A 15,148-nucleotide genomic window follows, 5' to 3' on the forward strand; every position below is an offset into this window, starting at 1 on the left:
ACGTCGCTCAAAGATATGGACCAGATTATATACCCCGTCTAAAACCGGCAAACCCCAATCGTGTGACCGGAGCACATACCCGCACATGTTACTGGTACGTGTCGATTGCCATCACGATTACAACGGCGATGAGATGGAGCGATGGACCTCGCTCCATTACCTCCGGGCTCCAGCGGCTGCCTACGTACGCGGCGCGCACCTCGCGCCCGGCACCAGGTGAGCCAGGCCGGCCGCCGCGGTAAATGGTAACGCCCAAAGCGCACGCCACCTGGTCTGATCTGCCGTGCCGTGCGCGCGGACGCGAGATCGGGCTCCCGGCGGCAGGGAATCTCCCGGAGGCGACTGACCGGGACCCCCGGCCCGTCGCCGGAATAATGGCGGACCGCCGCGGGGCCCGATCGCGCGGGCGCCGTGCCGTGCGCGCCGCGGTCTCCCTCCGAGGAGAGGAGCTAGGGGCGGCGGCGATCCCATCTATCCCCGCAGCTGACACGACGTAATATTCGCGCGGCCACCGCGTCCTCCCGCGCGGAACCTCCCCGACGTCCGCGTCCGACGCGACGCCGCGCGCACTCGTGCTCTCGCCGCCGGTGGCCAGTGGAGCCGCGTCCCCTCGGCCGGCGGGGCGTCCAACTGCTAAAACCGGGTCAGTACGTGCACCCGTGCTCGATCGGAAGCACGCTACGGTCTGGGCGGTTGGGTCATGCGCTCGGCCGGGGCGCCAGTGTACGTGCCGGGGGCACTAGCTCTTGTCCCTTTTCGTCAATGGCAGGCATGTGCACGGGATATGCCGGCACCACAAACATGTACTCCTAGACGACGGTAAATTTTAGGTGTGGTGCTTATTGGGTTGTCACTGGTCATCTCTGTAAGTATTTTTAACCTTTTTTGTTTTGAAATTCCTGCGCTCGATTGAAGTAAGTACGCTGTCATGTAGCAATTGTCAATTGAGCACGTTCCACCAACAAAAAAAAGATCTTCGTATCCGTTGTCGTTGTGTCATACGCGTTCCATGCACGCTTGGGCTAGTATTGGAGGATGAAAAGGTTTTCTTCTAGAGGCCATGGACTAACCGATATGATGCAGGTGAAAATAAAGAAGGGCGACCACAAAAAGGGTCAAAAAGGGGTAAGACAGAACAGTAGAATCCATCCATTTCCGTTGCTGTGCTCATCATTGATCTGATCAACATGCGTAGAGTTGTCCATAAAGGGCAGAGCAAGTTGGTCATGCCCCAACCCCAACCTCCATGCATCTTATAGCCCCCTCAAAGTCATCACAGGTTGAAGACCCGCGTCAAAAAAGTAATTATAGTGTTGGCCGAGTGCTCCAGCCTCCTCCGGATAAGATTGTATCCAGGTATCTAAGCAGAATATGAACAGAATCCCACATTGACAGTGCACGTCACCGGAAAAAAAAAGGAGAAGAGATTTGGGGTGGGTGGGGCAGGAATGTCTGTGAGGTTTCTGTACGTAAAATTGTGCGTCACAGTGCAGTTCAAGATTGTTAAGATGTAGTGAGGCCAGTGGCCATGGGACTTCTTTTAAGTTTCCTGAAAAAGAAACAAGAATGGGCTCCACTACCTCAGCTCACAGGTAACTTGAAGAGTAATGTGCTGCGTAGCACTGGCATACTGTAATAACAAAACAAGTATGCTACCTAATAATCGCCTGGGCAGAAATTGTTGGCTTGTATAAACTATGCATGCATCGACTACTTCTAAGTTGTAGATTTTGTAATTTCAACTGCTTTGACAAAGCAAGTTTTAGGATAAGCGCGATCCTAATGCATGAATATTTTTTTTATATTGGTATCAATTTGTTTATAAGTTAGGAAGTGTGTTATGATTAAACAACCCTTGTCTTGGGGACGAACCCAGCAAGATGAAAGTCCTAGGATTTAAGTGTTGTGGTGCTCTATGCTTTTTTCTCAGTGCGACATAACACATAGCGATGCCCTTATCCTGTAGCAACTTAACAAAGTTGGAGATGCACCATTTCTTGTGGATAAGTGCATTCCCCATAATCCAATAAAAATACTCCTCAAATGCTATAATAATACTCCCAAAACATTTGAGAAAAGGAGCAAAAAGTGGCCCTAAAGGAGAAACATAGAGCACAATGGGTTTCCTTTCCATTTTGCATGGCCACCCCTGTGCCAACTCCCACGGTTGGTTGTCCAAAAATGCAAATACTATACATTGAGGAGCCCCTTGATGCAATTTTCTAACCCAAAGACCATGTTGTATAAACTTTGCTTAAAGTGGCCGAGTGACCTCATAATCTATTCTATGCTTTTCTTTTAGCAAATCCACCCGAGCAGTGACAAATTTGCCTCCTTTTTCCCTTTCCCTCCTTATAAATAGCCCCTCTACCCCATTGCACTGCAGTCTCACACACCATTACAGCTAGCAAAGCAGAGCAAAAGCTCTCGAGAACCCAAAGCCAGAAGCCCAGAGGATCGGAGAAGCGTACGAGAACAGCACACAAAACAATGAGGCCAGGAGCAGGGTTCAATGCGACGGCGGCGGCGGCGGCTAAGGCCGTGGTCGCCCCGGCGGTCGCCGGCAGCGCCGCGCATTCCGCGTGGCACTCGCCGGTGCCGTACCTCTTCGGCGGCCTTGCCGCGATGCTGGGCCTCATAGCCTTCGCCCTCCTCATCCTCGCGTGCTCCTACTGGAAGCTCTCCGGGTACCTGGAGGGCGGCGCCGGCCGCGGCGACGAGGACGGCTCCGGCGCCGACGGCGCGAAGCCGGCGGCCTCGGACCTGCCGCCGCCAATATGGGAGGAGAAGATACTGGTGATCATGGCCGGGGACGTGAAGCCGACGTACCTGGCCACGCCCATGTCGAGCAGGGCGTCCTCTTTCGGAGACCGCAGCAACAAGGGTGACGACGAGGCTGAGAAGAAGGTGCAAGAGGTCGCCATGGCTAGCATCAAGGATGCCGAGCAGAATGGTGAGCACAGCGAGAGCCGGAGAGAAAGAGAGGAGCACCACATCCCTGAGGTGTGACTGAGCTCCACTTTTGAAAAAAAATTAGCTTAGGTTTGTTTTGGTTTTGCTCAGAGCTGAGCGCGCTTTGGTGGCGCTGAAAACCATCTCCAAGATAGATAGCCCCGACCGGCGCCGTAATTTTGTGGGGCTGTCTGTAATTTTTGCAATGACGATCAGAGAAGAATGGGGCTGATGAGGCCGTGATTTTGCTCAGTTAAATGTAATTTTTGCTATAATGGGAATGAAGTTGTAGCATCATGATCGAGAAGCGGATCTTTCTTCGCCTAGGCTTTTGTTTCTTGGGAAAAGTTTGTGCCTGGTCGCTTTTTGTTTCTGCTCTCTGGTGAATGGAAATGGGAATATATTTTTCTTTTTCTTTCTTTTCCTTCTCTTTTTTTCTTCTCCTCTTCAGTGGCCAACTGGGCTGTTTGTGTGTGTGGGTGTGGGAGTGGGAATCAGGTAGGGCACGCACTCTGCATGTAGGGGCAGTAGAGTAAATCATGGAGCAAAGTGGATGAGGATTATTTGTTTCAGGTAGCAGGACGCCGGACGCGGTGCGTCGATGGGCAAATTCTCATGATTGCGAATATTATGATCAGGTCAGCAGCAACTAACAACAGTGCAAATATTCTCTCCCTTTTGGAGAGAGGAAGATGGAGAATTCAGCAGCTGTTTCATTGTGGCAGCAGCACTGTTGTTTTCAGTATATCCGATCAGCCTAATTCTGGAGACAGGGTATAATGAACAGATTCTTGAAGGAGATGTGAGATACACACATCATGATGCTGACATGGATTTTTCAGCCAGATTTATCTAGCTGCACTGAGCTAGCGTAGATCAAAATAAGAATTTCAGAGTGGTAAGTTATCTGTCCACGAAGAAACCGCTCCTGAAAAAAAAAACATTGCTGCTGTTTTCTTAGATTAAGGAAAAGTTCCAACATCGAACATTCACAGGTGAATGTCTATTGCTAAGGTTTTACAAACTCAGCATTTAAGCTGCCAAAACACGCCCAACGGTGACTCCAAACATCAGTACTGCAATAATGAGATGACCTGCACTAAATTAAATTTGTCCTGGTTGCTTCATTTCCTGAGCCCATCTATTAGTGAAATTTTACTTTTTAACTGCAAATTTTGAGATCATAATTATGGTTTTCTTTTTGTTAATCTATGTCTCAGTATCTAGTCCATGTCGCCAAGGCAACCTTCAGCATTAAGAGTTGATGCAACGGCGCCACCAAGTCACTAACGGCTAGATTGGACGGCAGTGTGACGTGTCTGGAAATGTTAGCACGCCATCAAATATATTAATCATGCAGCATTCGTAGTGGCGTGGTTGGAACTTGATAGAGCCAATTCGGTCGACAGGCTCTTTGAGGCATTTTACTCAAGTCGTCGTGGTGCGTCCAACGTACGTTGCTCCTCGCGGATAAGCATTGTGCTGCTACTGCTGCTACTACTACTACTACTTTAGACGTGAATTTTTTTACACTTTGTACACTGATCACTTGCTCTATTATTGATGAAGCTTGCATTGGGTTCTGACATCGCACAAGTCCTAAACCCCGGAGAGGTTGGTCTTTAACCCCGTTCGGTTTTCTATAATCGCTGACGCAGGGGTGAAGCCAGAACACGAAACCGCCGGGGTCGGCTCCGTTAAACATCAGGATCAAATACATGTATAAACAGTGTTGAACAGTATTTTTCATTTGATTTGATAGATTTCATCGGCGTCCGGCGACCCCAACGGCAAAGGACAGCTTCACCCCTGCGCTGACGAGAGCCATTGTACCATCCACATGTAGATTAGGTGAATAGCAGTGTGCCGCCTCTCCATGTCAAGCACGGCGTGGTCGTCGTCAGGTGCGCCGGCGAGCTCGATCGGCGAGGACGACGACGTCCTGGGCGTGTGTGGCCAATGGCCATGCCTTTTTTCCGCTTCAATTTGGCGATCTGGACGCCTAGTGGTTGGCGATTTCTTGGAACAGGAAGGCAAAAGAGATGCCAGCGTTAGTGCATGCATGATTGATGGATCCACCCAAACAGCAATTAGCCACAGCAAGCAATAAGCTGCTGCTGCTGCTTTATGAAGCCATCCTTCCATTCCATCGTTGTAGTGGAGGCCACTTGCACATGAACTTCCACACAGGAGCGGAAAAGCCTCTCTTTTTTTTTGTCGATAAAGTTTCTTAGCTAGGGTTCATTGGATTAGAGTACACCACTAATGATCCTGTGAGGGCGGAGATAACGACGGTTTTTGGAGAGGGGGTGGTATGAACTCGGCAAGAAGAGATGGTGATGTCAAACGGAGCTGGACAGCAACACAGCGCCGCGGTACGAATGGAATGTATCTGGGGCTGCACGGAAGAAAGATTCAGTGGAGCTATCACACGACGACGACGGCCACCAGCGCACCCGTCTCATTTGCCCGCCGCATCGCAGGCGACCACCACCGCAACTTGCGTGCGTCCATGGCCACGGATTGTACATTTCCCGGCCTGTTTTATTTGCTCCCCGTTTTCTTCACTATTTCCCTCTGTCTTTTTAACCTTTCGTTCTTGTAGTAATACTGTAATTTTGTTTTCACATAGGTACATATATATATATGTACACCTAAACCTTTGGTTCTTTTTTTTTTACAACAAAAGGAATCTGAAAATTGTACTGGTCCGTACTGTGCGCAAGCCGTTGTGGAGCTCTGGCGGTACCGGGCAAGAGGTTCTGAAGTGTCCTGTATCCTGATGGCATCTCTTCACGGTACCGGGCATTCTTTGGGAGCTCTGGCGGTGTTCCAGCTGGTTCAATCATGCTTGGGCATGCATCACTCGTTTCGCAACCAGGTATAGAGCTAGCAGTAGGCTGTAGACCCTAGCGTTCAAGGTAGGAGTAGGGACCGCCGCTCGCACCACCACGGAGAGGCGAGAGTGGGAGATGGCAGGCAGCCCGTGTGCCCCCCGCGGGCGCCACACATCGCGTGATCCCGAAGCGAGCGAGCAGCGACCCCGGACATGGAGCGATCAAAGCGCCAGTGCGCGGCGCGCCAATGCCGCAGTGGACACAGCCGCAGGCGGGCGCGCGCCCTCCTCGATGGGCTTGGTAGGCCGCCGCGTCGTCGCGTCCATATCCAACTGGGGACGACGCCGTGGGGTTGCCACCAGCTATGGCATTGGCATCGGTGATTCAGTGGTGCAGCACGCCCCCTCTGGCCCTCCATTATTGGCACGGTCGTACCGCCGGGCGTCCGCTTCGGAGCGATCGTACGGATCGGTCGGCGAGTGGCGCCGGAGTGGCGTTTGGATGAAACTTCCGTCGCTGCGAGTCCGTGACCCCGTCGCACCGGCCCTGTGCGTCCAGCATCCTTACGCGAACGCGATCAACAAGATCAGTCATGTCATGTGTCCTGGCAGACCGTGCCACCTGCATGCATGGCGATGTTCCCGTCGTACACCAGAGGTCCAGAGCCGGCTCCTGATCAGCACGCGGGATCCTGGCGTTGCGATCACTCCTGCTCGTTGGGCCATGGCGAGCGGAATCGCGAGAGAGAGCCGGTGAGAGGGGCTCAGCGTCGAGGCGACCGCGACGGACACGGGCGGACGCAGACACGGCGGGAGCGGTGTGCGAACAAACAAACGGCTGCTTTACTTTTAAGTACACGTTGAGAGAGCCGGTGGAGGGGCTCAGCGTCGAGGCGACCGCGACGGACACGGGCGGACGCAGACACGGCGGGAGCGGTGTGCGAACAAACAAACGGCTGCTTTACTTTTAAGTACACGTTGAGAGAGCCGGTGGAGGGGCTCAGCGTCGAGGCGACCGCGACGGACACGGGCGGACGCAGACACGGCGGGAGCGGCCACCGCCCGCCGGAGAGCAGCAGCATCCGGCGTGGGGGGAATAATGATGCGGGAGACGCGACGGAGAGCGACGCGCGGGGCGGCGTCCTTCAGGTGTTGAGGAGGGAGCCGCCGGAGAGGGACGGCCGCACCGGCGCAGACCGACGCGGGGGGCGCGGGCGGTGGCTGGCTGGTGGCAGCGCTGCGGCGCTGGACCGGCCGTGCGCGAGGGGGACGCGACGCGACGCGACGCCGCGTTAGTGCCGCAGCGGCTCGCGTCGCATCGCATATAGTTGATGCTGCTGCCTGAGAAGAAGTGGAGCAGAACCCGGCGAGTTCCGCTCCGGCGCTCCCTGGGACCAAATCGGCGGTGGATTTGGGAACGGTCTTTTGGCATCCATTGGGAGAGAGTACCGGAGTAGGGACCGAAGTCGACGGCACGAGACCGGGACATTGAGAACCTGGGATGAGCGCACCGCCACCGTACCAGAATGAAGAATAGAAACATCCTTGTCTTGTAAGTTCTCTGTTCACGTTCAGGTCGGGATGGGCGGATGCTGGAAGCATTTTGTGCAGGCGCGGTGTCAGGCAGAGCATCAAAGTACACGCTCTTGGGCTCGTGGTGCTTTTACACAGAGGCATAGCGGGTAGTAGGTCTGCTCAAGAAGGCATGGGTCCGCATTTGGTAAGGCCCACTAAACGATCGGAGACAAAGGCCGGCCCGACACTTGCACACAGGCCACAGCCACATGACACGCACACCAGGGCCATGGCGGATGGTGCGGCAGATAGAAAGCACAGCTGACGAAGTCTGGTGACCGTCGCGCGCGTCGTCCGCGTCCTACGACGCACCGTCTCGACTCAGCTCTGTTCTAACTTCTATAGGAGCGGAGCCCGGGCACCGCCGTCCTGCTCGGCTGCTCGTTCCGCCCAGGCCGGCGCTCATGTCACACAGCAAGCTGCATACGTCCGACAAGTTTGCTACTTGTGAGTTTTTTCCTTTTTTGGCTATGGCACAGGTGACAGTTGGGTATGAATTTGAGATGAGGAGGTCAGAAGTTCAGAACAAGTGAACAGCTGAATAGAGAACTGAGTAGAATCGCCTGGTCTCTGACTCAGAAGTCTTCTTCCTCTTTCTCTGTAGAACTTTCTAGAACCTTCCGCGTTTTATTTTTCTCCTCTCATACTCCAGGGCCTTGCTTGCATCCAGGATTTGGGTTCGTAAAACAAAATCACAATTTATTCCACCACACAACACGGTACAGAAAGTCTGCATTACCGATCGTGATGCTGTTCTTATAACCACGCATTATGCCGATAGAGATACACAGTTTATACAGACATAATAACGTCATAGCACATATACCTTTATTCAGACAGGGACCAACCCATGGCACCCTTCACATATACTACTTCCTTATCCTGACGTGAAAAATGTAGAGGTCCCGAGACAGAGACGGACAGAGCCACGGATCGCGTTCCTCCCTGTGGCCACCAGACGTCAAATCCCCACTCAAATATCAATCCTACATAAATCTCGCTATCCATCATAGCTCGAGGAACACGAACTCCTCGATCGCCGGGATGCCCCCGATCTTCTCCAGCGTCTCCTTGTTGGGCTCCTCGTCGACGCCGATGGCCATGATGGCCTGCTTGCCGCGGAACGTCCGGCCGACGCTCATGAAGCTGATGTTCACGTTCCTCTGGCCGAGGATGTTGCCGACCTTGCCGATCATCCCGGGCTGGTCGATCTGCCGGCACAGGATCAGGTTGCCCTCCAGGCTGACGTCCACCTCGTAGGGCCCCACGAGGGTGAGGTGCGGCACGCCGTACTTGACCCGGCCCTCCAGCACGATGTCCCCGCCGTCGCTGATGGCGCCGGCGAACTTGGACTGCACCTGCGAGAGCCGGACCTGGATCGACTCCAGCGGCGCCTCGGCGGCCGGGCTGTCGTGCGCGACGCGCTCCTCCGTGATGCGGAGGCCGCGCTGCTTCGCGGAGTAGTCCGCGTTCACCAGGTTCACGAACGTGCTGGACACGGGCTCCACCAGGCCCTTGGTCACCATCGCGCGGAGAAGCCTCGTGTCCAGGTCGTCGGGGCCGCGGGCCGTGGTGTACACCACCTTCACGCCCTTGATGCCGCTCTCGCCGGCGACGAGCTGCACAGCCAGCCTGCCGAGCTTCTCTGCTAGCGAAACGTAAGGAGCGAGCTCTGACATGACCTGCCAAAGGCAAGAAACATATCAATCATCTCCCTCTACATGCACAATTGAAGCGTACCCAAGTGACAAGTGACATGTCGATTGTCGAGAGAGAGAGAGAGAGAGAGAGAGAGAGAGAGAGAAGAGAAGCTTTTGTTACCTCAGCTGGGACCATGGGCGCATTCACGGCTGTCGCTGCGAGTTCGCCCTTGAGTGCACCAACCACAGCTTCCGCGATCTCGATAGCGACGCCTTCCTGCAATTTTGGCGTGTTCAGTGAAGTTAGTACATCATCCGAGACAGCGGCAAGTGGCTTGCATAGTTGCATCAATACAGGGCATGGTTGTAGGTAAGATGCAGACCTGGGCCTCCACAGTACTTGCTCCAAGGTGGGGTGTCACAGTCACGTTCTCATGTAACACCAGCTTGCTGTCCTTAGCTGGGGGCTCCACGGTGAAGACATCAAGAGCCGCCTGCTCCACATTGGCAAAGAAAAAGGTCAGCTTTCAGCCGAATCGATCTTCACAACCAATTGTGGTAAAATAGAACTTGAATTGAAGAAACTACTCATGATCACCTGCGCAACTTTGCCTGAATCAAGGGCCCTCACTAGAGCATCTTCATCGATCACTCCGCCCCTGGCCACATTGATGATCCGAACACCTGTCTTCATCTTGGCAAAGGACTCGTCATTGAAGATCTTGGATGTTGTCGGTATCAGTGGCATGTGGAGGGAGATGAAATCGGCTCTTGCTATGGCCTCGTCGAAAGAAACCAGCTCTACTCCGATGGCACGCGCCCGGTCGGCGGGGGCGTAGGGATCATGAGCGATCACATGCATACCGAGCCCTTTCGCTCGCCGTGCTACCTCTGAACCAACCTTACCGAAGCCCATGATAGCAAGAGTCTTCCCAACCAGTGAAACCCCCACGTACTTGCTTCTTTGCCATTTGCCTGTGTGAAATGGGGAAAAAAAAAATCTAATCAGAACATTTCTTGGAGAGAATGAGCGCACAGTTGCTTCAAGACTTAACAGGGCATTTCAAGAACATCGGCACACATATGAATTTTACTTTTGGTGATGGCATATCATTTAGCTAGCATAACCAGGTAGAATACTTGCTTTTGTATTATTCCTCAGGTCACAGCATCATATAATTAGCATCCACAACAGATAAGCACTTCCCAGTAATGATATCAAGTTTAGCAGGCGAATTCAATAAAGATGGACTTACACATACTGGCTTCAAATTAGCAAAGCAAAAATGTTTTTTCGTGTCATCCGAAGCAGGAAGTAGAAAGAGTATCCTTTTTTTATAGGTAGTATCCAGAAATACAGATATGAAATAGCGAATGGCTTATACAATTAGCATTGTTGTCTGGAAAGGTTTTAGTAAATAGCTATATTCACTTTCTATAAAGATTAGATTTGACACAAGCGCTCAAGGATCGTATTCTCCACTAAACTGAGGCCCCAGGTTCCTTTTAAAAGAAGAGTTCAATAGGGACATATTACCAATGTAGTAGTTGGTAGATTCCTCAAGCAGCAACCAGCAACTGAATTTGAACCACTTTTATCTCACAGTACACGTTGAATGTTATGATCACTACATGTGTAAAGGTTTGCTGCAATAATGCATTTCCAAAGGACAGAACAGTTTGAGGTTCCAATCTTAATCTCCAGACACACTAACAGCATAACCACCTGGCCTATCCTGAATTATAATGCATCTCTTTTGGTGAAACTGACAAGGAGCTAAACGTTTTTGGTAAATTGGTGGGTTGTCATTATCTGAAAGGAACATCACAGGATTGAAAAGGGGCAATGGACTCTCAAGCAACTGCAGCAGTAATCAGGCCACCATCACAATCAATTAGATCGTAGGTTAAAGGAGTCTTAGCAATGTGTACAGTAAACCCTTTTGTAGGGTCAGTTGATTAGCTGAAGTAGACGTTGTCCTTACATGTGTACAGTATTCAGTAAATTGATAATAGTCAGATCTGCATAGTAGGTAGTAGCAGCACATAAAAAGGACCGGTAGGGACGACTTCTTTGGTGTTGGGGGTGCTAGCAAGATAAAAGGAAGGGCCCAACAACGGCCGACGGGTCTGTTGGTGCGGCGGTTACAAATTCCGGCAAATACTATTTCTACTTTATTGACCGGAAGCAAAGACCCCTCAAATGGCTTCAATAATTGGAGCTTTATATAGGCCCACCCTGTAGTTCCTCCAACGGGGGCAAGAATAACCCCACGATTGGATACATGTATTGTAGGCTTGTACGCGTGTTGTGTGGGCCTGTTCCAGTGTGCCTATGTGAAACCTGATTCGTTGTGAGATGGGCACAAGTAGAGAACTTGTAGGCAACCAGATTCATTGAACCTGTCCATCTTTCAGTATATCTATCTAGTGTTATCAGTCTGGAGATCCGAACCACAATAAGTACACTGACTAACGGGGGCCACTGGAAATATTTGACCATCACAGGGTTAATCACCATGTGGAGAAATCAAGGAAGGGAATCGCAGACTAATATAATCAAGAGAACTTAGAGAAGCACGTGGACCCAGCAAACTTGCAAAGTTCGTGCGCAGCCAGCCAGCCTGGCATGATGGAACAACTAAAGGTTTTTGATTGATTGGCTACCAAAATTTACCGTGTTAAAAATGTGGGTGTGCCAAAAAAAATTTAGCATTTGTTTGGTTAGAATGAAAAGGTAGGTCACCTTCTAAAATTACCGACGATTTGGTAAAAACGATTGGTACGCCTATGTTTTAGCATGCCCACATTTTAGTATGGCTATTTTTAGTAGACAACCAATCAAACTCTAAAAAAAATTATATTACTGTAGAAATGGATCGCACTATCTTAAAATAGTTGCCATTTGTTGTATAAGAACGAAACTGTAGCCTAAGCTGTGATGCTCGTGCTTGTCACGAGACATAAGTGTGTAACAAAATATAAATGCTATCCTCTGCTCCAAGCTACCCAATGGGAATAATCAATTAGAAGAAAGTTTGCCTAAACAAATCATTGTGGGGTATCAATAGCCACCAGGAATTATTTAAGCGCTCCAGCTCTATTCTATTATCTAGTTTTGATCTGCCAGATTCGACGACGACATAAACAACTGCCTAAATTTGTTTAAGACGAAACTCTTGCCTAAGCTGGGATGCTCATGCGTGAGATCAGGCATCAAAAGCCAGTGCTATCCTCAACTTTCCAATGGAAATACAGTATTATCTAATTAGAAGAAAGTTTGTAATGGATCACTGAGCACCAGAGGCTATTAACCGCTCCAGTTTATTTTATTTGCGTTGCCAGATTCGATGGCGACATGAAACAATGCAACCTGCTTCGCATCCGGACCATGAAAATAAATCTGATTCTAGAAGGACCCTACTGTTCATCGGTTCGGCCTCTCTCTCTCTCTCTCTCTCTCTCTCTCTCTCTCTCTCTCTCCCTCTCTCTCCAGCACGTGAACCCAAGCCTAAACATGATTAACCACCCGCAGCATAAGACAAATGAGATGGAGGCCAAGTTAATCAACCAATCAACCAACCAACCGAGCCGAGGAGGAGAGAGCTTTAATTTGATCGGGTTCACTCACCGGCCTTGAGCGCCGCGTCGGCCTGCGAGACGTTGCGCGCCATGGACGCGAGCAGCGCGATGCCGTGCTCCGCGGCGGCGACGGTGTTGGCGGTGGGCGCGTTGACGACGAGGCACCCGGCCTCGGTGGCGGCCTGGAGGTCGACGTTGTCGATCCCGACGCCCGCGCGGCCGACGACCCGCAGCCGCCCGCGGCCGGCCTCCAGCACCTCCCGCGTCACCTTGGTGCCACTGCGCACGATGAGCGCGTCGAACTGGGACACCCTGGCGAGGAGCTCCGCGGGGGACATGCCGTACGCGCACTCGACGTCCGCGAACTCCCGCAGCACCGCCAGCCCGGCCTCGCTCAGCTTCTCGGCCACCAGCACCGCGGGCTTCGGCCGCAGCGCCCCGTCCGACCCGGCCCCCGAGATCCGGCGCGCCGGCGACTCCACCGCCGCCACGGGCGCGGGCGACGACAGGGTCGCGCACCGGACGCGGAGCCGCGCCCCGCCCGCCCTGCCGGCCGCCCCGAACGGGAGCGAGGCCGAGGCGGCGGCGAGGCCGGCCCGCGCCCCCGCGGGGCTCGTGGCCGCGGCCGCGTGCGGGGTGGGGAGGAGCGCGCGCGAGGCGGCCATGCCTTCTGGTGTGGTGGGTGGCTGATTCGAATCCCGCCGGTGATTTTGTTGTGTCTGCGTTTCGCTGGCTGGCGAGGACCGCGGAGGAAGAAGGGGGCGATGGTGTTTATAAACGCCCGAGGACGAGGCTTCCCTGACGTGCTCTCTGATCACTGACGCGTAGACTCGGGCCCACGCGTCAGTGACTTAAGGTCAGAGAGACTCACGCCCGATGGGAGTGAGGAGGTAGGTGGGTGCTATTCTGGGGGCGTGGGGAGCGTTTTTGTTTCAAGGGTGGGTCCGGGAATTATTGATCGGGATCAGTGCGGCCGTGCATCGGGTTCGTTCAGATATTTTACGATTGCTCAATTGGACAATTCATTTGTGAACTGTGATCGAGCAGCAGGGATCAAAGTTGATGGTGTTTGGCATGAGCAAGGCTGTGCTTGGCATGCATGCTGAACTGCTAATTTTGGCTGCTAAGTTTTTGTTGTTTGTGGATAAGCATGGATACTGTTGGAGGAAGCGGCCGACCTAAATATGGACACAGATTCTGTCCGACGGTTGACTGTCCTTCCTGCGAATTGGATGGGTGCCCAATGTTTTTCCGTTTTACGGAGGGTCGGGGGCAATTATATTGCTATACGTCAGCAATCTCGTAAGTCATCTTATACAAATATACGTAGAGTTTTTTATTAGACAGCGGAGAGAGGAAGAAGAAAAATCAGGCGGTTGTTTTACGAAACAACAGCCTTATAGGCTAAAATTTAGTACTATGGAACCACTTTCACACTGCAACTCACAATATTTTTTTTCTATGCACAAATTATCGAATTATATATTTATTATAAGACAACTTATAAGATAACTTATTATATATATTATCTGTTCTATCATCTTAAGATGATATGACAATATATAAGACCGTCTATCAAACTAGACTAATATACTTGCACTGAGAAGACCTCCTGGTATCTCGCCGGTAATCCGGTTCGATCCCAACACATGGAGTTCTCGTGTCGTGGCCCGTTCTATCCGTCAACAGCGCGCTCTCTCTCTCTCTCTCTCTAACTTATTGCCTACTCCTACCATTTTAGCACCCAAAACGTGAAACTCCCGTGGGCCGATCTACCCGTTAACAGAACGGTCTGTTTCCTCTTGCAACCATCTCTCGCCACATTGTAAAACTTAAATATGTATCGATACAGCAGCCAGCAGCGGTGTTAGCTCCTGTTCCAGAGAGAAAGGATGTCCTCCTTCTCGTAACGTTAGCATACATTTTCTTTTTTTACTGTCTCAGGGCATCCACTGTCATCTCCCTTTCCTAACGCCACTCAGCAGCGACCCACGCATGGGCGTCCTGATTCTGGAGACCGGCGCTCTCGTGCCTCCTACTGACCTCGCGGAAGCCTGAATCTGAAATCTCGTTTTGAATAACTAATCTGAAATCTCCTAAAATTAGCAAAACAAGCCTGAAAGTCACCGAATTCGTTCCGCAAAAATAAAAAAAACGTCAGAATGTCCACTCCGCCTAAAAGAGTAAAAGTACACAAAAGCGGCGGTGCAAATTGCACGCAGCTAAAGCGACCAACTGATTCGCACTACAACACTACACTCGAGCAAGTGGCTGCTCGGCAGTGACGTCACGGGACGCTCCTGGCCCCACCGCCCGGTCATTCCCCCGTCGTTCTCCAAAGCTGGCGCCGCGGGGTCTCTGTTTTTACTTTTTACACAGTGCGTGGAAAATTCCCCCCGTTGCTCCGGCCAGATTCTCCCCCTCCACCTCTCCGGGAGGGAAGCTTCGTCGCAGCTTCCGTCCGTCTCACGTGCGGCCGCGGCGGCAGCAAGCTCGCCGTGGACTCGCCGGCGTCCCTGCGTGCGCGCTGCCGCGGGATGGCTACCTCCTGGTCGCCGCGCTC

At 52.1% G+C, this 15,148-nt stretch overlaps 2 protein-coding genes across 2 annotated transcripts; one reads left to right on the forward strand and one right to left on the reverse strand.

The window, feature by feature from the left end:
• Positions 1 to 2,404: 2,404 nt before the first annotated feature.
• LOC112897344 (protein GLUTAMINE DUMPER 3-like) lies at positions 2,405 to 3,276 on the forward strand. Its single transcript, XM_025965621.1, has one exon. The coding sequence runs from the start codon at positions 2,491 to 2,493 to the stop codon at positions 3,007 to 3,009; it is 519 nt and encodes a 172-aa protein (XP_025821406.1). The 5' UTR covers positions 2,405 to 2,490; the 3' UTR covers positions 3,010 to 3,276.
• Positions 3,277 to 8,035: 4,759 nt separating this feature from the next.
• LOC112897262 (D-3-phosphoglycerate dehydrogenase 3, chloroplastic-like) lies at positions 8,036 to 13,343 on the reverse strand. Its single transcript, XM_025965528.1, has 5 exons — positions 12,635 to 13,343; positions 9,602 to 9,978; positions 9,387 to 9,497; positions 9,185 to 9,280; positions 8,036 to 9,045 (listed from the first exon to the last, which is right to left on the reverse strand). The coding sequence occupies exons 1-5, from the start codon at positions 13,248 to 13,250 to the stop codon at positions 8,371 to 8,373; spliced, it is 1,875 nt and encodes a 624-aa protein (XP_025821313.1). The 5' UTR covers positions 13,251 to 13,343; the 3' UTR covers positions 8,036 to 8,370.
• Positions 13,344 to 15,148: the final 1,805 nt, after the last annotated feature.

The sequence above is a fragment of the Panicum hallii genome, chromosome 6, assembly GCF_002211085.1.
Source record: "Panicum hallii strain FIL2 chromosome 6, PHallii_v3.1, whole genome shotgun sequence".
Lineage (NCBI taxonomy): Eukaryota > Viridiplantae > Streptophyta > Magnoliopsida > Poales > Poaceae > Panicum > Panicum hallii.